Genomic DNA, 22443 nt, shown 5'->3' with positions numbered 1-22443 from the left:
TGCACGCGAATGCTTCCTTTCCACATGTCAAACATACATTGCACATGCTATTTTGATAGCTCTCAACCATTCACTCCGACTCTTCTATATAGCACAAAAGACTGGAACCACCTGGAAGAAAACCAAAAAATTATTTCCGTTTCTACTAACACGTGCCAAAAAAGGTCCTTATTCACATCACCAAAACTTAGAAAGAGAAGTTTTAAAAATGTAAGTAATGAAGGCAGTGTTGTGGGCCCTGTCTCACACATGGAGGTGCAAGCATTTAAAGGGGAGGAGTGTCGAAAATCGGAGATGGGGGCGTGCAAGGAAGAGTGGGCGTACAGGATGGGTCAAAGCAAACTGCACGTGGACACTGGACACGTGGTTGGGCGGGAGCAATTGAGCACCCAAGTGCTCCAGGGTGCCAATGAACCACTCGCACGCATGTGTGGAGTGGATCAGCGTGGGAACACGGCTCTCGCTAGGACCCTTAAGTTTTTTTTTTTTTCCGTCTCTTCACAGACACTCAATAAAATTGGAAGAAGATTAGTATGGCCTCTGTGCTAGAACCTTTATGTTAATGGCGTAGGCTGTTAGTACCAAGCTATGGCGGATTCTTCAGACACCACCTCGTCATCTAAGCCATCGCGCACACGCTCACCTTCCTCCCCTGGCGTCCAGAGACTTTCCGATTCCATGTGCGCCCCAGAGTACGCTGCCTCTCTCAAATGTAATCCCATCATCATCTGCACCCTTTGCAGAATTATTGTCCATAATGCATTTTGGCAATTCAAATATCAGTTTTTTGTGCTTCGGTTTTTTCGCACAGAGATACTCTAATCCTTTTATCCTTCCGCAATCGAACTCAGGATTACCCATTACCACCATTATGTAATTGCGTTCTAAGTTCAGGGAAGATAACATCCAACCGACTTCCCAAATTCAAGGACCTTTCCACTCGTGGCATAGAAATGCAGGCCGACTCCCCTCCAATTTAAGCCCATTGGAGTGGAAACTCTCTTTGAGCACATTTAAACATAAAAAACTTATGGTTAATTTCAAACCTCACACCAGGAGAGTGCACAAGTAAACAACAAACTTAATCAGTAGAAACTTGCAGTAAGGAATAACCTAAATAGATGCTCCACCAAATCTTGGATGATGCTTTTCTAGATCTCAGCCGAAATTCTCTCCAAGCTCGTAGACTAACCTCACTATTGCTCCACCAAATTCTTCTGATGAGGTGCTTCATCAGCTTTCCAGAGAGAGCCTTTGTGAACTGGAAGCGTTTTGTGCAGTAGGATAGTATACAAGCTTAACTTGCTCATCTTGTATCAGGCCCTTGATGAAGTGGCACTAAACTTCAATGTGCCTTGTCTAAGCATGGAACATTGGGTTCTTGGCAATTCAAGTTCAACTCTGGTTGTCATATTGAATCATTGTTGTATCCTTTTGAAAGACATCCATGTCCTAAAGAATCCTCTGACGCATTTGTGTTAGAAACCCCCAAAGATGTGGCAAGCTTCTCAAAGCCTTACCTATGCAGCGGGAATTGAGAATCACTAACGCTTGGGATTATTCCAATAGGAGAGATGTGTACAAAGGTACTGCAATCATAAGCACTCAAAACAAGATGCAAATACAGCTCTACAAATGTGGAGAATATCACGTACAGACTGGTAAAAATACCCTCCTAATTGTATCTTACATCTGCATCCAAATGTGCTGCTAGATGTGTACCTCAGATGGATGTGTATGTGCTCGTACTCTTTTACAGGTGAGGGCTACTGCCCCCACCCCCTCCTTGAATAGGGCTGACCAGGCCTGTAGGCTGATTGACCAGCCCTACTGTAGGGCCGACCACCTACCTGCCAACTACCTGACTGCTGGTTGGGTACAGTCTGCCCCCTGTATATACTGAGAGACTTCAGGCTAACCAAAAGAAAATAACTCATACAAGCCTCAGTGGGTAGAAGCAAAGGGTGAGCTAGGGCCCTTGCTGAGTACTATGCTAAGCTAAAGAGCTCAATCAAAACTTAAATGTAAACTCAAAAGCCAAAACCCGGCACTGTAGTGGCTCTCCGGTGAGCTGCGAAAATATCTCGCATCTACGCCTGTTGAGCTGTGGCGGGGGGCATGGTCTCTCCTCGATCTCTGTATCTAATGGGCCATGTCAAGAATGATGCCTCATCTCGGGCGGTCTCCTCTAAGGACGGTTGTGGACCTTGATTATGCGTGCTCTGGTCACTCTCCATGTCATGCGTGGACTCTGAGTCCCTCGCCTGGCAGTACACTATACCGTGTCGACTCTCTCTGCTTATCAATGTTGCGTGCATGTCTGATAGCTCCTCCTCCTCCACCTCTCTATGACCTAAAGCCAACTCAAATGCATAGAAGTTTGTCTCGGCATCTCGTGGCTCAATCTCTGCCTGCTGCTGCTTGATCCGTCGTAGTAGAGTCTCTATGTTTCGTCGCATCTCGATCAGATAGAACCCAATGCAGACCTGGTCCTAGAAGTGGATCAGACGTGAGAGTGTGACACGACCCCAACACTCGTGAAACCTCTGACCTGCAAGCAAACACAAGAACACACCAAACGTGAGGAATCTGAGCAGGCTGCTCACCACCCAACCATGACACTATACCACCAGGCGGCGCCTAGAGGCCTTGGATCTGTTGCCGGGCCTTAGGCTACACCAAGATGCAAGTGCACGTGTGTGACTCAATCCAGGATTAGACCTAGCACCAGGGAACGATACTTGCTCACATCGGCTATGTGAAGACTGAACCTCTAGGCCCCCTTTATAGGCTTGGGCCTAATGTGCCAAAAATAGCGAAGACTTAAATCTGGTCCGTACCCTTGCCACTCAACCCGAGAATCAAGCGTGCCTAGTCCTAAGCCTCCCTAGGCTACTTGAGCTAGTCTTGTGTACCCCAGTACACGTCAGATACTAATCCGTGCACATGACATACTTTCCCTCCTCTAAGAACTCACTCCTGAGTTGGCCCGAAAACTCGGAAATGTCCTCTGGAGGTGAAGTAGTGTCACCCATGTTTCATCCTCCTCAACACAATCCTTCCACTTGATCTTGTATTCCGTGATAGTTCTATTCCGAATCTCTCTTTCACGAAATTCAAGAATACTCTCAGGTTTGTGTGGAATAAAAGTCAAATTTGTAACTTCTATTATTTCTTGAGGAGAAACCTGTTGAGGAGAAACCTATTGATCATCCGCACCCAGTAACTCTTTCAATCTATTGACATGAAACACTAGATGTAGTTTAACATCAGGAGGCAATTCTAGTTTATATGCAACTGGTCCAATTCTTTTAATAATTTTGAACGGACCGCAGTATCTGGGGGATAACTTTGGAACCAAACCAGTACTTAGGCTCTTGGATTCCTTGGGAATACGTAAATATGCCATCGTCCCTTTAGAGTACTCTCTGGGTGAATGATGTCTATTAGCATAAAATCTATCCCAATCTTGGGCACTTTTAATAGACTCCTTTGCAAACTGCAACATTTGTTGCATGTCTTGCAAGAATGTCCTTACAGCATCATTGTTTATTCCCTTGAACCCAACCATAATTGGTGACTTAGGTTGAAACGCATACGTAAGCATAAAAGGACTGTAACCTGTACTTGAATGCTTTGCACTTTTGTAAGCAAATTCGATCATGGGGAGATAATCTTCCCATGAAGACTGTCTCTTAGAAACATATGCCTGAAGCATATCTTCAACCAATTGGTTAACTTTCTCTGTGATGCCATTGGATTGTGCATGATTTGAGGAACTCATACTTAGAGTAGTTTCTAACTTTTCAAAAACAAGTGTCTAAAAGATACTTGTAAACTTAGAGTCCCGGTTACTGACCATGTTGGAAGGCAAACCATAATTGTGGTCAACTATGACCCATTGACCTCCTACCGCATGTACCGTAGGTGGCACAATCCCTGAGTTTTGGTCAACCATGGAGCTCCCATCCTGGACCTATAAGTTAACTGACTCGTCGACTTAAGGCATCCGCCTCACTATTCATGGAACCCTTTCGATAACGTATTTCAAAATCAAAATCTTGCATTAACTCTACCCATCTAGTCTTTCTTCCCCTCGATTCCGACCCATCACACACATACTTGATTGACTGGTGATCTATCAATACAAGAAACTTGGAACCATACAAGTAGTGTCTCCAAACCTTTAGAGCATACACTATGGCATACAGATCTTTTCCTAGTGTGGGCCAACGATATTGGGTGTTGTCTAGCTTTTTACTTTCAAAAGCTACAGGTCTGCCCTCTTGGAATAAAGCTGCCCCAATCACAAAATCACTCGCAACATAAGGCCGGGTAGGATCGGGCAATGCAAGAAGAGGGGCTTCCTTGATAGTTTGCTTCAAGGTTTCAAAAGCCTTGTTCAATGCATCATTCCAAGAGATCGGCTGGGTAGACCTACGTCCAGGACCTTTCAATATGTTGGTCAAGGGTGCCGTGATGTTAGAATAATCACGCATGGACTTCCGTAGAAAGATCGTAAATCCTAGGAAAGAACGAAGTTGTTTCACTGTCTGAGGGATGGGCCATTCCAAAACCTTCTGGATACGATCTAGATCAATGTTGATACCCTCGGAAGAAATCTTGTGTCCTATGTAAATGATCTCCTTCATAAAGAAGTCACATTTACTCATCTTGGCATAGAGCTTATGCTATCCTAAAATAACTAAGACAATCCGGAGGTGTCCAATGTGATCCTCGAGCGATCGGCTATATACCAAGATGTCATCTAAGAACACGACAACGAATTTGCCCAAATAATCTCTGAAGAAATTGTTCATCATTTGCTGGAAGGTAGCGGGAGCATTGGTTAAACCAAAAGGCAATACGAGAAAATCGTAGTGGCCATACCTAGTACGGAAAGCGGTTATATCTATATGTTTAGCATAGATACGGATTTGGTGGTAACCCGTACGCAAATCAATCTAAGTGAAGTACTTTGCTCTGGCCAATCGGTCTATCAAATCATCTAAATGCGGAAGAGGGTATTTATTCTTAATTGTTACTTTATTCAATCGTTTGTAATTTACACACATCCTCCATGAACCATCTTTCTTCTTTCTTAAAAGGACAGGTGCACCTCAGGGTGATTTACTTGGGCGAATATAACCCATATTTAGATAGTCTTGTAGCTGTAAAGCTAACTTGTCCTTCTCGAGTTGACTCATCGTATAAGGTGGAATACTAATAGGTTGAGCCCCAGGTACTAAAATCTATGCGATGATCTACTGCGTGTTTGGGAGGTAAACCTTCCGACAGTTGAGCATGGAATACATCCGTGAAATCATCTAACAACTCATAATGAGAAGTGTTTGATATATTCCGAAGCCGCATCGCAGATACAATAGGTCCCTGAAAGAGGGAATATCATCACAATAGCTCGGAAAAGGTCATGGGGGTCAAATAACGAATTATTAAAAGTGCAATTACAAGAAAGTAGGCAGGTAATGACATTTACAGAAATACCTATCATCAAAGCTCCCTTAGCTTTGGCTCCTTGGGCTGCATGGAGCTTTGGTCCTGGCGCTTGCATCTGGTTCTTGTGCTTAGGACAATCATTTCAAGTGTGGCGCCGCTCCTTGCAAATAAAACAACGTCCTTCTTTCTTTAGCTTACGGGTGCGTAGGAAACAGGCTCGACCATTCTTCGTCTAAGTCGAATTCTTCTTGGAGGCGTTGTCAACTGACTTCGACTCCCTGTACCAATTGGGGACTGAAAGAACTTCATCTTGTTCTTCCCACTTGTGTCGGTAGTAGTAGTGGTTCACTTTGCGCTGGCCATAGTATCATCATAGATGCATGCATAGTTCATGGCCTCTTGCAAAGTGATACACTTGTTGTTCTTGATCTAAAGCTTATACGAGTCAGGCAAACCATCCACAAAGAAGCCCAATAAGGTGACGGGGTCCATCTTTGTAGCTCTGGTCTGCAGAACACGAAACTTTTGAAGATAAACTTCAAAAGTCAAATTCAGTCTAGACATATCGAGGGCCATGAGTTCGCCAATGATATCATAATCCTCCTCCTTCTTCAGGAATTCTTTCCTGAAGACCTCTTCAAATTCTTTCCATGTGGAGGGCTCGGTCGGAGTTCCTTCCACCAAAGTAAGGCCTCCCCTAATAAATACCCTACTGCAAGTTGCATCTTCTTCTCATCAGGATAAGGGTGAAACTGGAAGTATACTTGCCACTTGCACAACCAAGTGTCAACCACTTTCTTGGTCGTGGATTTCTGATCTCTGGGATAGGGATCTGATGTAATATTCGGACCCAACACTAAAGCCAAAGCATCAACATGTGTGAGCACTTGAACAGTGTTGCGTTAACCCTGTTTGATTCGAATTAACCAGCTCAAACTTTGCGTCGAGAGCTGTGGTGAATTCACTGAAGGCAGTTTTTTAAATCAAATCATCGTAGAGACCCTGGTTGTCCCCTCTGTGGTAATCCATATCATGATCACCCTCTGTAAGCTTGGGTTCTACAATCAGCCATGAAGGGATCGGTAGCAAAGTAAGGGCTGAAGTTGAAGTTGGAGGAAAGAACATACTTAGGAAAGAGGAGGCAGCATGGGGGATCGAGACTAGGAGCAGGCTGTGAACGAAATACTGCCATGGAATTGTGCCAAGAGGAGAAAACAGCGAGGCTAGGGGAAGTAGTTGATCCGAGCTGACGAACAGCAGCAGACCAACCCTAGCTGACGTGATCTGATAGAGAAGGTGGATGTGGAGATGGTTTCGTGCGCAATACTTTGGGCTGGTGAGTGAAAAGAAATCCGCCAGGATACAGTCGCTATGAGCCCTAGCTTTTAGAAAGCCTTGCCCTCCAAAAAGCACATCCCTAAACTCGGTTAGGCTCGTGCTTTTTTTAGCTTTTCAAGCCTCGAATACTGCACAGCCCAGTCCCAAGCAGACTGGTGCCTGTTGTGTGCACCTTCCTACCCTCTTCCCTCAGCGCCAACTCCACTGCGCTCATCTAGGAGGATGCACATTGCCTTCCGAATCCCACCATAGCCTATCGCTTCCCTCTGTCAGCATTTTCCTACTCCAATCATCTCGCCATCCTCTCACTCTGCGATCCCCTCCAATCCAATTTCCTACCAGAAGATCTTTCTCTTCGTGATCTTTTAGCAACTCTTTCAATCTACCTTGCTTCACATCGAATTCACCAAGGCTCTCTCTCGCCTCTCTTCTATCCAAAACCAGTCAACCAACAACCCTAACTGACGAATCAACAAGCCCTTGAAGGGTATCACCAGCAATTTCGAATTTGAATAATATCTGGAGGAAATCACATCCAATCTCTCTCGCAACAGAGATTCATACCTCACGAGCTAGCTCTGATACCAACTGACATGACTCCAGCACTCCAGAAACCTCTGACTTGCAAGCAAACACAAGAACACACCAAACGTGAGGAATCTGAGCAGGCTGCTCACCACCCAACCATGACACTTACGGGATATGATCCCAAATCAGGAGATGTCCCCTCTGAGCCACAAGCTAAGCTACTGGCACAAACTCTCATCCAGATCCTGACCAGCCTGGTGTCCCATACCACCAGGTGGCGCCTAAAGGCCTTGGATTTGCTGCTGGGCCTTGGGCTACACTAAGATGCAGGTGCACGTCCGCGACTCCAGGATTAGACCTAGCACCAGGGAACGAGACTTACTCCCATCGGTTCTCTGAAGAATGAACCTTTGGGCCCCCTTTATAGGCTTGGGCCCAATGCGCCAAAAATAGCGAAGACCTAAATCTGGTTCGTACCCTTGCCACTCAACCTGAGAATCAAGCCTGCCTAGCCCTAGGCCTCCCCAAGCTACCTGAGCTAGTCTTGTGTACCCTAGTACATGTCAGATAATAACCCTTGCACATGACAGAGTGGACCAAAGCCATGCCCTTCCTGAAAGAGGTAGAGGTATCATCCCCGGATCATAGTAGGTTGGGCAAACACATAAGAAATGCTCCTTTGTCTCAGTTGTCCCCAATGTGCATAATTTGCAGATCCGCTGCTTTGTAGGTATGCCTGCAGCTCTCCCTGGCTCGATCCCCAGCTGATGTGATGAGACCCGCATTTGCTCAATAGCAATTCTCAGTGCATGTGAAACCCCTCTATCCTCAAGGTTTGATGATGAATCCTTCTTCCGATACTCTGAAGAAGTGATCATGGTAGAACTGGATCTTGGTTGGGAACTCCTGGCCCCCCCATCCCCAAGTCCGAGATGCATGGAGCTAGAGGAGATCTAGCCGTATGATATGGTTGATCTCATCTCGAGGGATCGACTCGTGCGGTGCATCCATGCTGTACTGAAAGGGGGTCCATCCGGATGCCGTGACTAGCAAACCATGTGGATACACATGCATACCATCTGTCAGCCCTCCCACTCTCTGCTAGTCATATGGATGACTCTAGTGCCAACCTCGGTAGTCTCAAATGGTAAGGCCCATACTTTGTGGAGGAACGCCATTGTCTGAAAAATGGCATCAATCTGGAGAGGTGTCATGGGGAACTCTGCCTGTACTATCTGATTGCTTGTACTATCTGATGGGGGACCGAGGGCTTACTTCGAATCATCCTAGAACCATTCTGTCCATCCTCAAATCTCCTCCATTTTGTCGCCGGAAGGTCGCTCCCCCCATGACACGTCCCCAGCACTCTTGAAACCTCTGATATGCAAGCAAACACAAGAACACACCAACATGAGGTAACTGAGCAGGCTGCTCACCACCCAACCATGACATCTACGAGATGTGATCCCGAATCATGAGATGTCCCCTCCGAGCCACGAGCTGAGCTATCGGCACAAACTCCCAACCAGATCCTAACCAACCTGGTGTCCCATACCACTAGGTGGCGCTGTGAAGCCTGGGATCTGCTGTTGGGCCTTGGGCTACGCTATGATGCAGGCGCGCATCCGCGACTCAATCCAGGATCAGACCTAGCACCTGGGAACTAAACTTGCTCCCATCGGCTCTCCCTGAGAACTGAACCTCTGGGCCCCTTATATAGACTCGGGCCCCAAGCGCCAAAAATAGCGAAGACCTCTAATTGGTTCGTACCCTTGTCACTCAACCTGAGAATCAAGCCTGCCTAGCTCTAAGCCTCCCCAGGCTACCTGAGCTAGTCTTGTATACCCAGTACACGTCGGATACCAATCCGTACACATGACATACTTCCCCTCCTCTAAGAACTCACTCCTGAGTTCGCTAAAAAACGCGAGAATGTCCTCTAGAGGTTTTGTAATGTCTCCCATGTTGCATCCTCCTCAACACGATCCTTCCACTTGATCTTGTATTCCGTGATAGTTCTATTACGAATCTGTCTGTCACGAAATTCAAGAATACACTCAGGTTCGTGTGGAATAAAAATCAAATCTGTAACTTCTATGATTTCTTGAGGAGAAACAAGTTGATCATCCGCATACCAACCTAGGAACCATTCAAGAGAATGTTCCCTGAGCTTTGGTTGTGGGCCTGTCAGCATGCCAAGAGTAATCGAGATACAAGATAAGATGACAAACAAATGAGCTCAGTGTGGCTCAATTATGACCTTAGAGTACGTCAATAGATAGTCTAAGCTGTTAGGAACCCGTGGGTGCGATCAGAATTGAATTCTTGGTAGACTGCCACATGGAATCTGAGCTGGCAGGTCAGTCCACCTGTCCCACACATGTGGCAGCATGTATGGCAAGTGGCAGGGCATGCAGGCCAAGTGTTTGGCCCCAAATCTGGTAGATTTGGGGCAGGTTGTGGGCTGTCCTCTTTGGGACTGCAGCCCACCAAAAATCTGGCCACCTTCCACTCTAGGCCGAGGGGGGGGGCTGAGCCTATAAAAGAAGGCCTCTCCCCTTCATTCCTCACATGAAAAATTCGTCACTTTTCTTCTCCCTCCTTTTGGATGATGCAGCAGAACCTCTCCAGCTCCTTGGGTGCAGCCAGCTTCTCCCCAGGCCATTCTCTCACCTCAGCAGCACTTTCTCTCTCTACAACAGCACATTATCTCTCTACAGTTCCAGCCCCTCCTCTCCAGAAATCTGCCCCCTCTCAGCTCTTCTGGAAGAGCAGCAGCATCCTCTCTCCTTCTCCTAGCCTGGAGCAGCCACAGCCCCTTTCTCTCTCCTGCTGCAGTCTTTCTCTCTCTACTGCAGAATTTCTCTCTCTACTGTTCCAGCCCATTTCCCTTGCAGAAATCTGCCTTTCTGTGCACCTCTGGAACAGCAGCAGCTCCTCTCTTACATCCCCTCCCTTGGGATCAGCATTGGCACTCTCTCTCTACAGCTATCACTCCATAAAATCTTTCTCTCTCTAGCCTACAAGCTGTTTTTCTAAGCTGTTCTTATTCCAGCCCCATTTCCACACTCTCCTCACCCAAGGTAGCTTCAGAGGCATCAAGGACTTCATCTACCAAAGGGTCAAGTCACGAAGGGAGCCTGTATTGTCAAGTTTATCTCATTTACAGCACTATTTCATGTTGTTTCTACTATCTTTCTAGAAACTAGTGCTTGTCTCTAATGTTGGATGTAAGTGGTGATTGTTGCAGGCTTCTTCCTTGTGGATTGGGCAAGCCAAGAGTTGAAACCTGAGCTTGAAGTCCTCCTTTTTGTTGTCTACCTTGCACATATGCTCTTGAGTCTTGTATTTAGGTCCTAGGTTTTCACTGAGTTCATCAGTTTGGAAGGTGCATTGCACCTTGGTGTTGTATCTCCATTTTCATGAATAAAGTGAGCTTGGATAAGGGGGGGGGCCCGTCTTGGCCCCTCAATCATATTACATTTTCCAATGATGTCACTTTGTGTTTAAGCTGTATAAGTCTTAATTCCAGCTTAATTGCAAACTCTTAAGTTCAAGTATATGTGTTTGGCAACTCGCAATCATCTCATTCAAACGCCTCTGCAAAATCCGTTGTCTGAATTGATAGAAAGCACCGAGTAGTTTACATTGGTATCAGAGCTTAGGCAGTGGTCCTGTACTCTGTGCTTTCTCTTGTTGAGTCTCTCCTTCATTGAGTCATCTTGTCATCATGGCAGCCAATGGACCTGACCCTCCTTCTAACCTGCATGAGTTGAGTGCTCTCTTGGCAAACATTGCTCAACAGGTTCAAGTGCTGGAAAGCAGCCAAGCAGAAACTCATGACATAGGGCCCCAATCCCAAGGAAGAGACCGTGCGAACAACACCAACTCCAACAAGGAGGGAAGATCATCTTCTTCTTCCCCTCCTCGAGGTAGACGGCGTCATCGGAGTCCATCTCCTTCGAGACGTCCACGGAGACGAAGGTATGCAAAGCATAAGGTACCTCTTGGAGATAAGCTCTTCAAGTTTACCAAGTACAAGGGAGAGGACAAGCCCGAGGTCTTGCTGGCCTGGATCCGAGACCTCGAGTATTTCTTTGAGGGGGACGAGTACGAAGACAAGGCGAAGATCCGGTTTGCCGTCCTGCACATGCAAGACTGTGCTTCACTCTGGTGGGCAGCTATGGTCAACACTGGACCTCAAGTCCACACCTGGAAGCACTTCAAGAAGAACTTGATGAGGCACTTCCTGCCTAAGGAGTTTAAGAGAGATACAATGGTGCAGTGGGACATCCTCCGCCAACGCCAAGAAGAGAAAGTCAGTATGTTGATCGTTTTTGGGATACTTTGTTAAAAGTTCAAGCATTCAGTAGGAAGGATAAAAAAGAGCAGCAAAGGAAGTTCTTTGCTGGCCTACGGTATATCGTTCAACATGATGTGGACATTGCCACTCCTGCTTCTCTCGAAGACACCATCAACATCGCCTTGAAGGTGGAGAAGAAACAATCTTTCTCCAACAAGCGGAATGGCAGCAGCAACAAGCGGAAGTCCCTGGGAACCTCTTCCACGTAACAAAAGGGTAAGGAGACAGCAAAGGACGCACCAAAAGAGCAAAAGTCAGCCAGCTAGCCTCTTTCGAAGAAAGCAGCCCGCACTTTCAGATCATTGTCTCCACAACAGAAGCAAAAGTATTACTCCGAAGGGCGGTGTTTCAAGTGTGGCGATCGAGGCCACAACTTCTACGAATGCCCTCAAGCTGCCAAAAACAGCAGCAACAAAGAAGTAGTCCTCAAAAAGCCAGTTTTGGTAGTTAACAAGGTGGAAGCACCTCCAGAAAAGGGAGTTGTAAACGACACCCATAGTTTGTTGAAAACATGGGGTCAGGTAAAGGATCAATCCGCTTTGTTTTTGTTCGATAGTGGAGCTACTCACAACTTTATTTCTCATGAGATGGCACAGAACTTGGTGATAGCCCCAGAGGATAAAGGAGAAGCCTTGGAGGCAACTACAGCCTTCAAGAACCAAGAAGAGAAGGTGTACCCCATCATCGGCAAGCTTCGGGTACACATCTAGGGGTACTTGGATCATCTACCCTTCATGATGGCACCACTTCAAGGATCAGATGTAATTCTTGGCATGCCTTGGCATAAGCAAGTCAACCCTCGAATTGATTATGTGAAGAATATTCTAACTCTCCAACATAAGGGTAGAGATGTGAGCATTACAGCGGGAGTTTTAGGAAACACCATTCCTATGGTAAGTCATGCACGATCTCCCAATTTGCTTAAGAAAGGAGTATGTTCTTTTCTAGTGTTTGTACGCAATAAGCAACCAAGTGAAGAAAAGTCAGATCCTCTCACAAAAGAAAGATTAGATTTCCTTCAGGAATTCTCTAGTTGCTTCTCTCAGGAACTTCCTAGTCACCTCCCTCCTGAGAGACCAGAGGATCACAAATTGACATAGTTCCAGGGGCTTCACCTCCAAATAGACCCCCATATAGAGTTAGTCAATCTCAACAAGATGAAATCTTCAAGCAAGTCCAAGAACTCTTGGACAAGGGATTGATCCAACTCAGTAGTTCTTCTTTTTGCTCTCGTCTTACTAGTCCAAAAGAAGGATAAAACCTTCAGGATGTGCATAGACTATAGAGCCTTAAACAAACAGACGGTTAAGAATCGTTTCCTGATTCCTCGTATAGACGATATCTTTGATCGTTTAGGAGGATTTGAAATTTTCAGCCGCATAGATCTTAAGAGTGGCTACCATCAGGTACGAGTTGTACCCGAGGACATTCATAAAACAGCCTTCCGAACCACATTTGGGCTGTATGAATATATGGTAATGCCATTTGGCCTTACTAATGCCCCAGCCACGTTCAATCGGCTGATGGAACGGCTGATCAGGAACTATAGACAATTCACCGCCGTCTTCTTTGATGACATCCTCATTTTCAGCAAGAATGAGGAAGAGCATAAGGAACATCTAAAGATTGTATTTCAAATCTTAGCTGAAAATGCTCTTCACATTGATGAGAAGAAGAGTGAGTTCTTTCTTCCTGAGATTCACTATCTTGGTCACATGTTCTCACGAGAAGGTGTCCCTATGGACCCAGCCAAGATACAGACAATTGTAGAGTGGCCTGACTTGAAGAATGCCCATGAGGTAAGGTCTTTTCTAGGCCTATGCTCATATTACCGAAGGTTTTATTTGGCATTTTGCTGAACTTGCAGCTCACATGATCTCACTAAGAAAAATCTGAAGTTCAAATGGACCCAAAAAGAAAAGGACTCTTTTAATGCTCTAAAGCATGCCCTAACTACAGCTCCTGTACTTATCATTCCTGACTTAAGGAAACCATTCCTAGTAGCAGCTGATGCCAGTGGCGATTGCCTTGGGGCTTCTCTTACCCAGGATGGTCATACTGTGGCCTTTGAAAGCCGACGGCTAAGAGATGCTGAACTTCATTATGATATCTATGAAAAAGAACTCTTAGCTGTAATTCATGCTCTCAAACTTTGGAAACATTATCTTTTAGGGATAGATTTTCTTGTAAAAACTGATCATGAAAGTCTTAAATATTTTCTAACTCAACCTCTGATCAGAGAGAGACATATGAAATGGTCTGCCATCGTCGTGCAAAGAGACGTTACCCTGCCAGGAATGTATTGAGTCAAACAAAGCAGAGATGCTCCAGGCCTAAAACTATGCAATCTCCGATTCCTTCTCGGGAGCTATCCTTTGAAATCTGAAGGTGACCATTTGAACAAGGGCGAGAGTCCTGCGAGCTTCCCCTGCCCCCCTCGCCGTTAGCCCCTACCTCCCCCCTCGCTCCCCCCCCCTCGCCGCGACCACCTCCACCCCTCCCTTCCGCCCTCGACCCCCGTCCCCTCTCCTCCCCCCCCCGCCGGCACCCCGCTACCCCTCGCCTCACCTCCGCTCCAGCCGCCCCTCGCTCCATCCCGCCCCCTCGCTCCATCCCGCCCCCTTGCCTCCGCTCCATCCCGCCCCCTCGCTCCAACCCGCCCCTCGCCCCCGCTCCAACCCGCCCCTCGCCGCCGCTCCAACCACCCCCTCCGCTCCAACCCGCCTCGCCTCGCCTCGTCCCCCCCCCCCCTTCTCTCCAGCCCGCCTCGCCCTCGCCCCGCCTCCGCTCCATTCCGCCCCTCGCTGCTCCCTCGCCATCCACCCCGCTCCAACCCGTCCCCTCGCTACTCCTTCACCCCCTCGCTTCACCCGCCTCCGCCTCATTCCGCTCCCCCCGCCCCCCGCTTCACCCCTCCACCCCCGCCATTCCAACCTCGCCCCCCCCCCGCCCTCCCGCGCCCTTCCGTACTCCCCGCACCCCGCAGCCTTCGCCCCGCCCTCCGCTTCGACCCCTCCGCCCCTTCATTTCGCCTCGCCCGCCTCACCCCCAGGCTCCACCGCCGCTTCATCCCCTTCTTGGGTGGCAGCCTGTTTTTCTTCATCGGAAGCTTGCAGTTAGTCTTGGCGGTATGGCGGCCCCCAGCCCGGATCCGGAGGCCCAGTCGGACCCTCCCTCTCCAGATGCCTACCGCGTTATCCTGACAGAGCAACAATCATCCCGTGTTCAGGAGGTAGCCAGTGACTTTGCTCGTACCTCTGTTTACGGTAGAGTCATTGGACACTCCCCCTCCAGGTCTACCATCAGGGACTGGCTCCAGTCCACTCTCTTGCTAGAGGATGGCCATATTGAGGAGGTGGCCCTTATGGGAAGGGGCATCTTCTGGCTCAAACTCTCCAGTGAGAAAGCTGCGAGCAATCTGATTGTCGGTTCCCCCACATCGGTGGATGGGAAGATCATCATGATAGTCCCGTGGTACCGTGGTTTCAGCGCAGCGGATTTCGATATTCGGTTCCGTATACCTTGCCACCCAGTGACACTAGTTTTTCCAGGGCTTGCTACTGAGCTGCGGCCGATTGTCAGGGACTTGGGCTCCCATTTTGGCTGGGTTATGCACGACACCTTTGCCGACGCGGTGACCACGGCAGGAGCTCCCCGTATCTCATGATGAGATTCTAATAATTATATCATTCTTGTGTTCCATCACTTTATTTTATAGATTTCAACATACTCAAAATCTACCATCTCACATGTCTCGCACTACGGTCTTGCATCTATTACGTCCGTGTGGCTGTGGCGGATCCTGCGACTCTCCCTGCAGTGATCGAGATCGTGACAGGTGCCGGCAGTATCACCCAGAGCATGATAGTCACCGGACAGCCAGGTCAGTGCCTGCGGTGCCACGGCTTTGGGCACTTGGCGGCTGCTTGTCCACGCTTCGCCAGCTCGTCTCGACCCTCCCCGCCCCCGCCCCCTCCGCCCCCACCTCCCCCCCCGGACAGCCACGTCAGGAGGAGCCGAGGCAGTCGGAGCCTGGGCCAGAGGTGGTGGGCGGTTGGACCGAGGTTCGAAGGAAAAGAGGAAAGAATAAGAAGATTTCGGATAAAGGCAAGGAGGCAGAGGTCACCCTTCCTGCAGCAGCACTCCAGAGACCTGACAGGCAGATGCCCCAGGGACCTGGGAGAGCTTCTTCTTCGACGGCAGCCCGCCCTGCACAGCCTCAGATCCTCCTCTCTCCCACCCCCCCGCCTTCTCCCCAGTTTCCCCCCCCTTCGCCCGCCCCGCAGCTTCAGCCCCCGCCTCCTTTTCCTCAGTCTCCTCCCCCTCCCCCTCCCCCTCAGCCCCAGTTCCAGATGCATCCCCATCCCCCTCCCCCCCCTGCTCCCCTCGCCTCTCCTACAGAGTTAGCTGCACCGTCGCCTTTCCAGCCGAGTGCAGCCTCCGCTCCACCTCCTCCACCTTCTCCGCCAGTCGCCTCCGTGGAGCCCGAGTCGCCTATCCCGCAGCCTCCTCCCCCTCCCCCCCCGATTGCAGGACACCCGGAGTCTGCACCACCAGTGGAGCAGGTTTCCCTTCCCGCTAGCCCCTCAGTGGCAGACTCAGCTGGGTCTCAGCTCCAGGAGAGAGAGCTCCCTCGAGACTTTTACAGATCTGGCCCCTGGGACTACCTGGATGTGGCCGACCTTGGGACCTTCCCGGCTTGTCTCGACATTAGTATCTTCATGCTCCGCAAAGGGGCGGATGGGAAGATTGCTGCCTTGGCTCCCAGGGATGGCCCTAGCTTCGCCTTCACGTTCCTCAGCGATGGCACCGAGACCTGGACAGACGACTCGGTGTGGGAGGCTCTCAGAGAGCAGACACACGCCCAGATTTGCTCCTGGATAGGCCCGTCCGGTGGGCAGCTCCTCGAGACTCAGTGGTCCGAGGGCGATGTGCGCCTGCGGTGGCGTTGCGCTGCCAAACGTTTCCGATTGATCGTGATCCTCAGACCCCCCCTGTCATGGCCTCTTCCCCAGGATGTCAGAGCTTGGTCCCAACAGAAACTCCGAACCTTCTACGGGATGACCACTTCAGAGATCTCGAGCTGGCTCGAGAAAGCATTTGCTCATGGCACTAGAGGCCTCTCGCCATTGCTGAAGGTGTTGAAGAACGGGCAGGACGACCCCGTCTCCCCCTCCAAACCTTCTCATAAGCGGCAGCGCCTCCACTCCGATATGTCTGATTCTTCTTCGACCTCGACTGCGAGCAGACAGCTGTTCGCAGCGCCCCATCCCTCTCCATGAGCCTACACCTCGTATCCTGGAATGTGAACGGGTTTCACTCTTCGGGCACCCGTGGTCCCAGGAAGCTCATTTTGCGTCAGGAACTTCAGCCTGCAGTGATTGGTCGATTGGATGTACTGCTGCTCCAGGAGCACAAGCTTTCTGCGGCTCATGCCCGTAGCTGCGGGAAGGTTCTCCCTGGACGCTCCTACACTTATTGGGAGCCTTCGATCGGCGCACAGGGGAGGAGCGGGGGGGTCTGTACCTCCGTGTGCGAGCAGCTAGCTCAGTTAGTTTTCGGTCACGGCACGTTGATCCCAGGCCGAGCCCTTTGGGTAGGCCTGAATTTGGAGGGATCCAAAATAGGAATCCTCAACATTTATGCTCCCACAGACCTCCGATGCAGAGCCACCTTCTGGAGGACACTTACAGGGATTCTTCCAGACATGGATTCCTGGATTGTTGGAGGAGACTTCAACAACCTGGAGACCTTGGAGGACCAGCAGGGTAGAGATCCGGAGTTCACAGGTATGGCTCAGGCAGAGCAGTCAGCTTGGGACTCTTTCATCTTCGCGACAGGAGGGAGGGACAGTTGGAGAGACCCGTCCTTCCGGCGTTGGCACGGGAGCCTGGACTTCTCTTGGGGCTTCCGCAGGGAAGGAGGCAGACTCCTGGAGCGGCTTGATAGGTTTTATGTCAGTGATTGGGCCATCAGCAGAGGTGGCCAGGCGGGCATTGTTCCAGGGACGACACTCTCCGACCATGCGCCTGTGCTCCTATCATTAGATTCGGCAGCCCAGACTCTCCCCCCCCGATCATGCAGGATTCCCGATTCCATCTTCTCGAGGGTGGACGTCCGTAGCAGCATTTGCAGTCTTTGGGACAGGGACTGGGGGGAGGGCGTGGATCTGGTAGACTCGGTCGCGCAGGCTCTGCAGGAGTCCAGCCAGATCTGCCAGCTCGCAGCCCTACAGGTTCGACAGGATTGGTGGGGCAGAGAGAGAGCTCTTCGGAGGGACCTCGCCTCCATTCAGCGACTTCAGCAGTCTTCCCCGGGCTCGGAGGAGCTTCGGATCCAGGCCCTTCGAGCCAGAGCCCTCTTGGAGGAGACCCTCCAGCGTCGCTCCGAGTTCTCCTATCACGCCTCTCTCTCCTTCTGGGCCCGGAAGGGTGACCGGATGTGCAGGGAGTTCTTCAGGACACACGGCCAGAGAGCTGCAGGTGATCAGCTTCGGAGTCTCAGGACAGCGGATGGTCACATCGTTACGGACCCGGGGGAGGTCCTGGGGTTGGCCACTGACTTCTACAGGACCCTCTTCCAGCAGGAGCCACTTGCCCCTCGTGCTAGTCGTGCCCGTGAGGAGGTGTGGAGGCACATTCCATCCCTGGTCCAGCCTAGCATGCAGGCGACGTTGTTGGCGCCGTTCACCTCGGATGAGATGTTGGAGGCCTTGAGGGCTATTGATGGGCAGAAATGCCCAGGTGAGGATGGGCTATCCCGAGCATTCTTCACCTCCTTCTGGGACCAGATCCATCAGCCCCTCCTTGCAGCTCTGCAGGGGATTTTCAGCAGCGGTCAGATGCCAGAGAGCCTTTCCTCGGGACTGATTTGCCTCATCCCGAAGGGAGGAGATAGACAGGAGATCCGCCAGTGGCGTCCGATCACTCTCCTTACCACTGCCTACAAAATCCTCGCCAAGATGATCAGTGCCAGAGTTCGACCTCTACTTCCAGACCTCATCCATGACACTCAGACAGGCTTTGTCCAGGATCGCAGTATCCTGGATAATGTCTTCACCTTTTCAGAGGCGGCGGAGTGGGCTCAGTACAGCGGATCACACCTTGCCATTTTACTTCTCGACTTCGAGAAGGCCTACGATCGCGTGGATTGGTCCTTTTTGGAGGGGACTCTGGAGCGGCTAGGTTTCCCGGCAGGCTGGATTCAGGGTATCTCAGCTTTGTACAGGACAGCGTCTAGCAGAGTCATCATTGGAGGCAGGATGGGTGAGCGCTTCAGCTTGGAGAGATCAGTACGTCAGGGCTGTCCCCTGGCTCCTTATCTGTTTCTCTTCTTCGCCGAGGCCATGACTTACTACCTTCGGGCGAGGTCCACAGGGCTCAGGGGTGTTCGCCTTCCACTCCGGGAGGACACGGAGCTTCTGGACTCAGAGTACGCAGATGATACAGCCCTTTATGTCCAGGACGATGAGAGGATGCCAGAGAGGGTACGGATGGCCCTGGAGGTTTTCTCCTCGGCCGCTGGTGCGAAAATCAACTGGAACAAATCAGTTGGTTTTCTCACAGACCCGGGGGCGTGTTCTCAGTGGGGGCGATTTCTGGGCTTCAGATGGATTCCACGTGGACAGACAGCTAGATACCTTGGCTTCCAGGTTGGCCTAGACATTACGCCAGCTCAGCAGTTTCTCCCGGTGCTAGATTCCATCCGACGGAAGCTGGCTTTCTGGAGCACTGCTAAGCTTTCCCTTGCAGGTCGTGCCTTGGTAGTGAACCAGGTCCTTCTAGCCACGGCTTGGTATGTGGCTTCCTGCTGGTGCTTCTCGAGATCCAGCGTGGCACAGCTCAGGAGGTTGGTTCGGAACTTCCTTTGGTCTGGGGAGGATGGGCATAGAGATACTAGAGCCAGGGTTGCTTGGCAGACAGTCATTCTTCCGCAGGCTGAGGGTGGTCTGGGGGTCATTGATCCAGAGCTTCAGAGTCAGGCCTTGTTAGGCAAGCTTATCATCCGCGGTTTGACCCCAGGGGGGCAGACGTGGAAGATGTTACTTCAGCAGGGAGTCGGCTCTTGTGTCCCGCGCCGAGGTGGAGAGTGGCTACCGTCCTTCAGGTGGATCTTCACTTCCGCCCCGCTCACTCAGCCCCGCTCCCCACTCGTTCGTAGCCTCCTCATGGTTTGGAGGCGGCTGCGTCTCAGTCTCATTCAGTCCCCTCCCAGCTGTCAGGAGGAGATCGATCGTCAGCCGCTTATCTGGAACGGTCAGGTCAGAGATGCCGAGGGTCTTCAGTTGGGGGAGAGATCACATATCAGGTGGGACGGCTGGATGAGGGGGCCAGCCCGATCCCTTCGTGTCTGGAGGGATACATATAGACATCTGGAGATGACTGATCTTGCAGACGCAGCTGGAGGTGCACGTGGAGCCCAGGCGAGACGTACGGAGATCGACGGTGCGATCCCAGCTGCCTGGTTGGTTCCACCTGAGCATCAGATTCTCATGCCTGGTGACACCCGCTGGCTAGGACAGTTCACCCCCCGCGGCATTCCACTGGTGATCGCAGGACGCTTGGATGACTCTTCTATCTCCTTCTTCGCGGTCTCTGGGGATGGCCGACTCAGGAGAGAGGGTGCGCTCATCGACCCCCTACTCCCGTGGCAGAGGGTTCGGATCGTAGGCCTCTTGGGGAAGGTCTGGTGTACCGACCCTAGCATCGAGCAGGACCAGGTGCAGCTTTGGCGCCTTTGGCTCTGGGAGGGGCGGGCCCTGTCAGAGCTTGAGTGGGACCCAGGAGAGTGGTGGTGGCCAGAGATTGTGACAGGACAGGGGCCGACCTCCTTCTTCGCCTACAGTACGACTCTGGGCAGGCGAGTTCTCGGGAGGATGCAGTGCCGCCCCCCCACCCAGCGACCCAGCTGGTATGCACAGGGTATTTCCAGGTTCTTTTTGCAGGCATTCTGGAAGGCCTTGTGGGAGAGCTGGCGGCCGCGGAAGATCTCATACTTCCTGTGGCTTCTTGCCCACAAAGGTCTTCCAGTGGGGAGCTGGTTGAGACAGTTAGGCCAGGACGGTTGCTGCCAGATTTGCCATGAGGAGGAGGAGACACCAAAACACTGCCTGTGGAGCTGCACGCGCGCCCAGGAAGTGTGGAGGTGGACTTTTGGGATTCTTACTTGCGCAGCACCAGAGCTAGGATTGATCACTTGGGGCGCGTTCTGTTGGTGCAGCACCGCACCTGGTCTTCATCACCTATTCGAGGCACGCCAGCGGGACCCCACTTTCCTTATTACACAGGGGACGTGGGGACCGTTCGAGGGCATCCCACAGCACCTAGCAGAGGCTGATACAGGAGTCCGGGAGAGGCAGCCAGTCTGGGAGATTATTAGCAGCATCACAGGGTGGCACATCTGGACCTCGCGCTGCGCGCGGATCCTAGGTGGCACCTCCTTATCTACTGCCCAGATCATGGCGGAGATTTGGAGCGAGATTATTCATACTCTTAGAGGCCAGTGGGACCAGATTCAGGGAGACTCCCGGGCCGGTCAGGAGAAGCGGAGACGCTTCCTCCGGGCTTGGGACACACAGGGCCTCTTCTTCGCGCAGACTACGTAGGGCCTTCAGTGGCATTACTCACCACCCCGATGGCTGTTCATTCATACTCGTCTTATCCCTCCGTGAGAGGATGGGTTTTTATTTTGCTACCTGTTAGGGCTGCGTCCGATTTGTGAACGCAGCCGTCAGCTACAAGCTGACCTCTTGTATCTTGTTCTCGAAGTAATATAATTAGCACTGTTTTTTCGGCAAAAAAAAAAAAAAAAAAAAGAAATGGTCTGCCTTTCTGCAATCATTTCATTTTCAGATACAATATACTCCTGGAAAATGGAATGTAGTGGCTGATGCCCTTTCTCGTAGACCACGGCTTCACCATATTTCAGTTCCCTATCATGATGAGCTAACAGCCCTCAAAGAATTCTATGAGGGAGATGCTGATTTTGCTCAGCCATGGGCACATTTGAAAGATGGAGGCACCCATCATGCCTACCACATCAGGGATGGCCATTTATTCATGGAGAACAAACTATGTATCACAAAGTAGCTTAGATCTAAAGTGATGGAGGAAAGCCATAACCCACCCTATGCTGGTCATAGGGGTATTGTGGCCACTTTTTCAGCCATGGATAAATTTTTCTACTGGCCTAACATGAAAAAGGACATTGCTGCCTACATTTCAGCTTGTCTCGCATGTCAAAAAGCTAAGTATGAGAGAGGAAAACCCAAGGGTTTACTTCAGCCCCTACCCATTCCTGAGAGACCATGGGAACACATCACCATGGACTTCATTACAGGAATTCCCAGGACCAATCAAAATCATGACATGATTTGGGTGATAGTAGATTGATTCAGTAAGCAAGCCCACTTCATTCCTTGCAGAAAGAATCTCAAGGCACCTGAAGCTGCCCATTTATTTATTAGACACATCTTTAGACACCACGGCATGCCCAAGTCTATAGTATCAGATAGAGACTCAAAGTTCACTAGTAACTTCTGGCAGGCTTTGTTTGAGATTCTTGGAACTCTTCTAAGTTTCTCCTCAGCTTTTCATTCTCAAACGGATGGCCAAACTAAAGTTACGAATAGTACACTCTTGGATTTGCTGAGATTTTATGTGCATGACGAGCAGACCTTTTGGGAGAAATTCCTTCCTCTTGTGGAGTTTGCTTATAACAACACAATTCATTCCTCCACTGGAAAAGCTCCTTTCGAA

The 22443-nt window shown here is 50.3% G+C and overlaps 1 protein-coding gene across 1 annotated transcript in view; it reads left to right on the top strand.

The window, feature by feature from the left end:
- The first annotated feature begins 447 nt into the window (after positions 1-447).
- LOC147890069 (Cox19 family protein (CHCH motif)) overlaps positions 448-22443 on the top strand; it is a 56413-nt gene continuing 34417 nt past the window's right edge. Inside the window, exon 1 of the mRNA XM_087391117.1 lies at positions 448-712. Coding sequence (XP_087247243.1) covers positions 589-712 — 124 coding nt within the window. The 5' untranslated portion in view covers positions 448-588. The remainder of the gene's footprint in view (positions 713-22443) is intronic.

The sequence above is a fragment of the Dipteris shenzhenensis genome, chromosome 19 (genome assembly GCF_047967505.1).
Source record: "Dipteris shenzhenensis isolate YYH24624 ecotype China chromosome 19, Dip_SZ_1.0, whole genome shotgun sequence".
Taxonomy (NCBI): Eukaryota; Viridiplantae; Streptophyta; class Polypodiopsida; order Gleicheniales; family Dipteridaceae; genus Dipteris; species Dipteris shenzhenensis.
The sequence above is the reverse complement of the archived record's forward strand: the minus strand, read 5'-3'. Positions and strand labels throughout refer to the sequence as shown.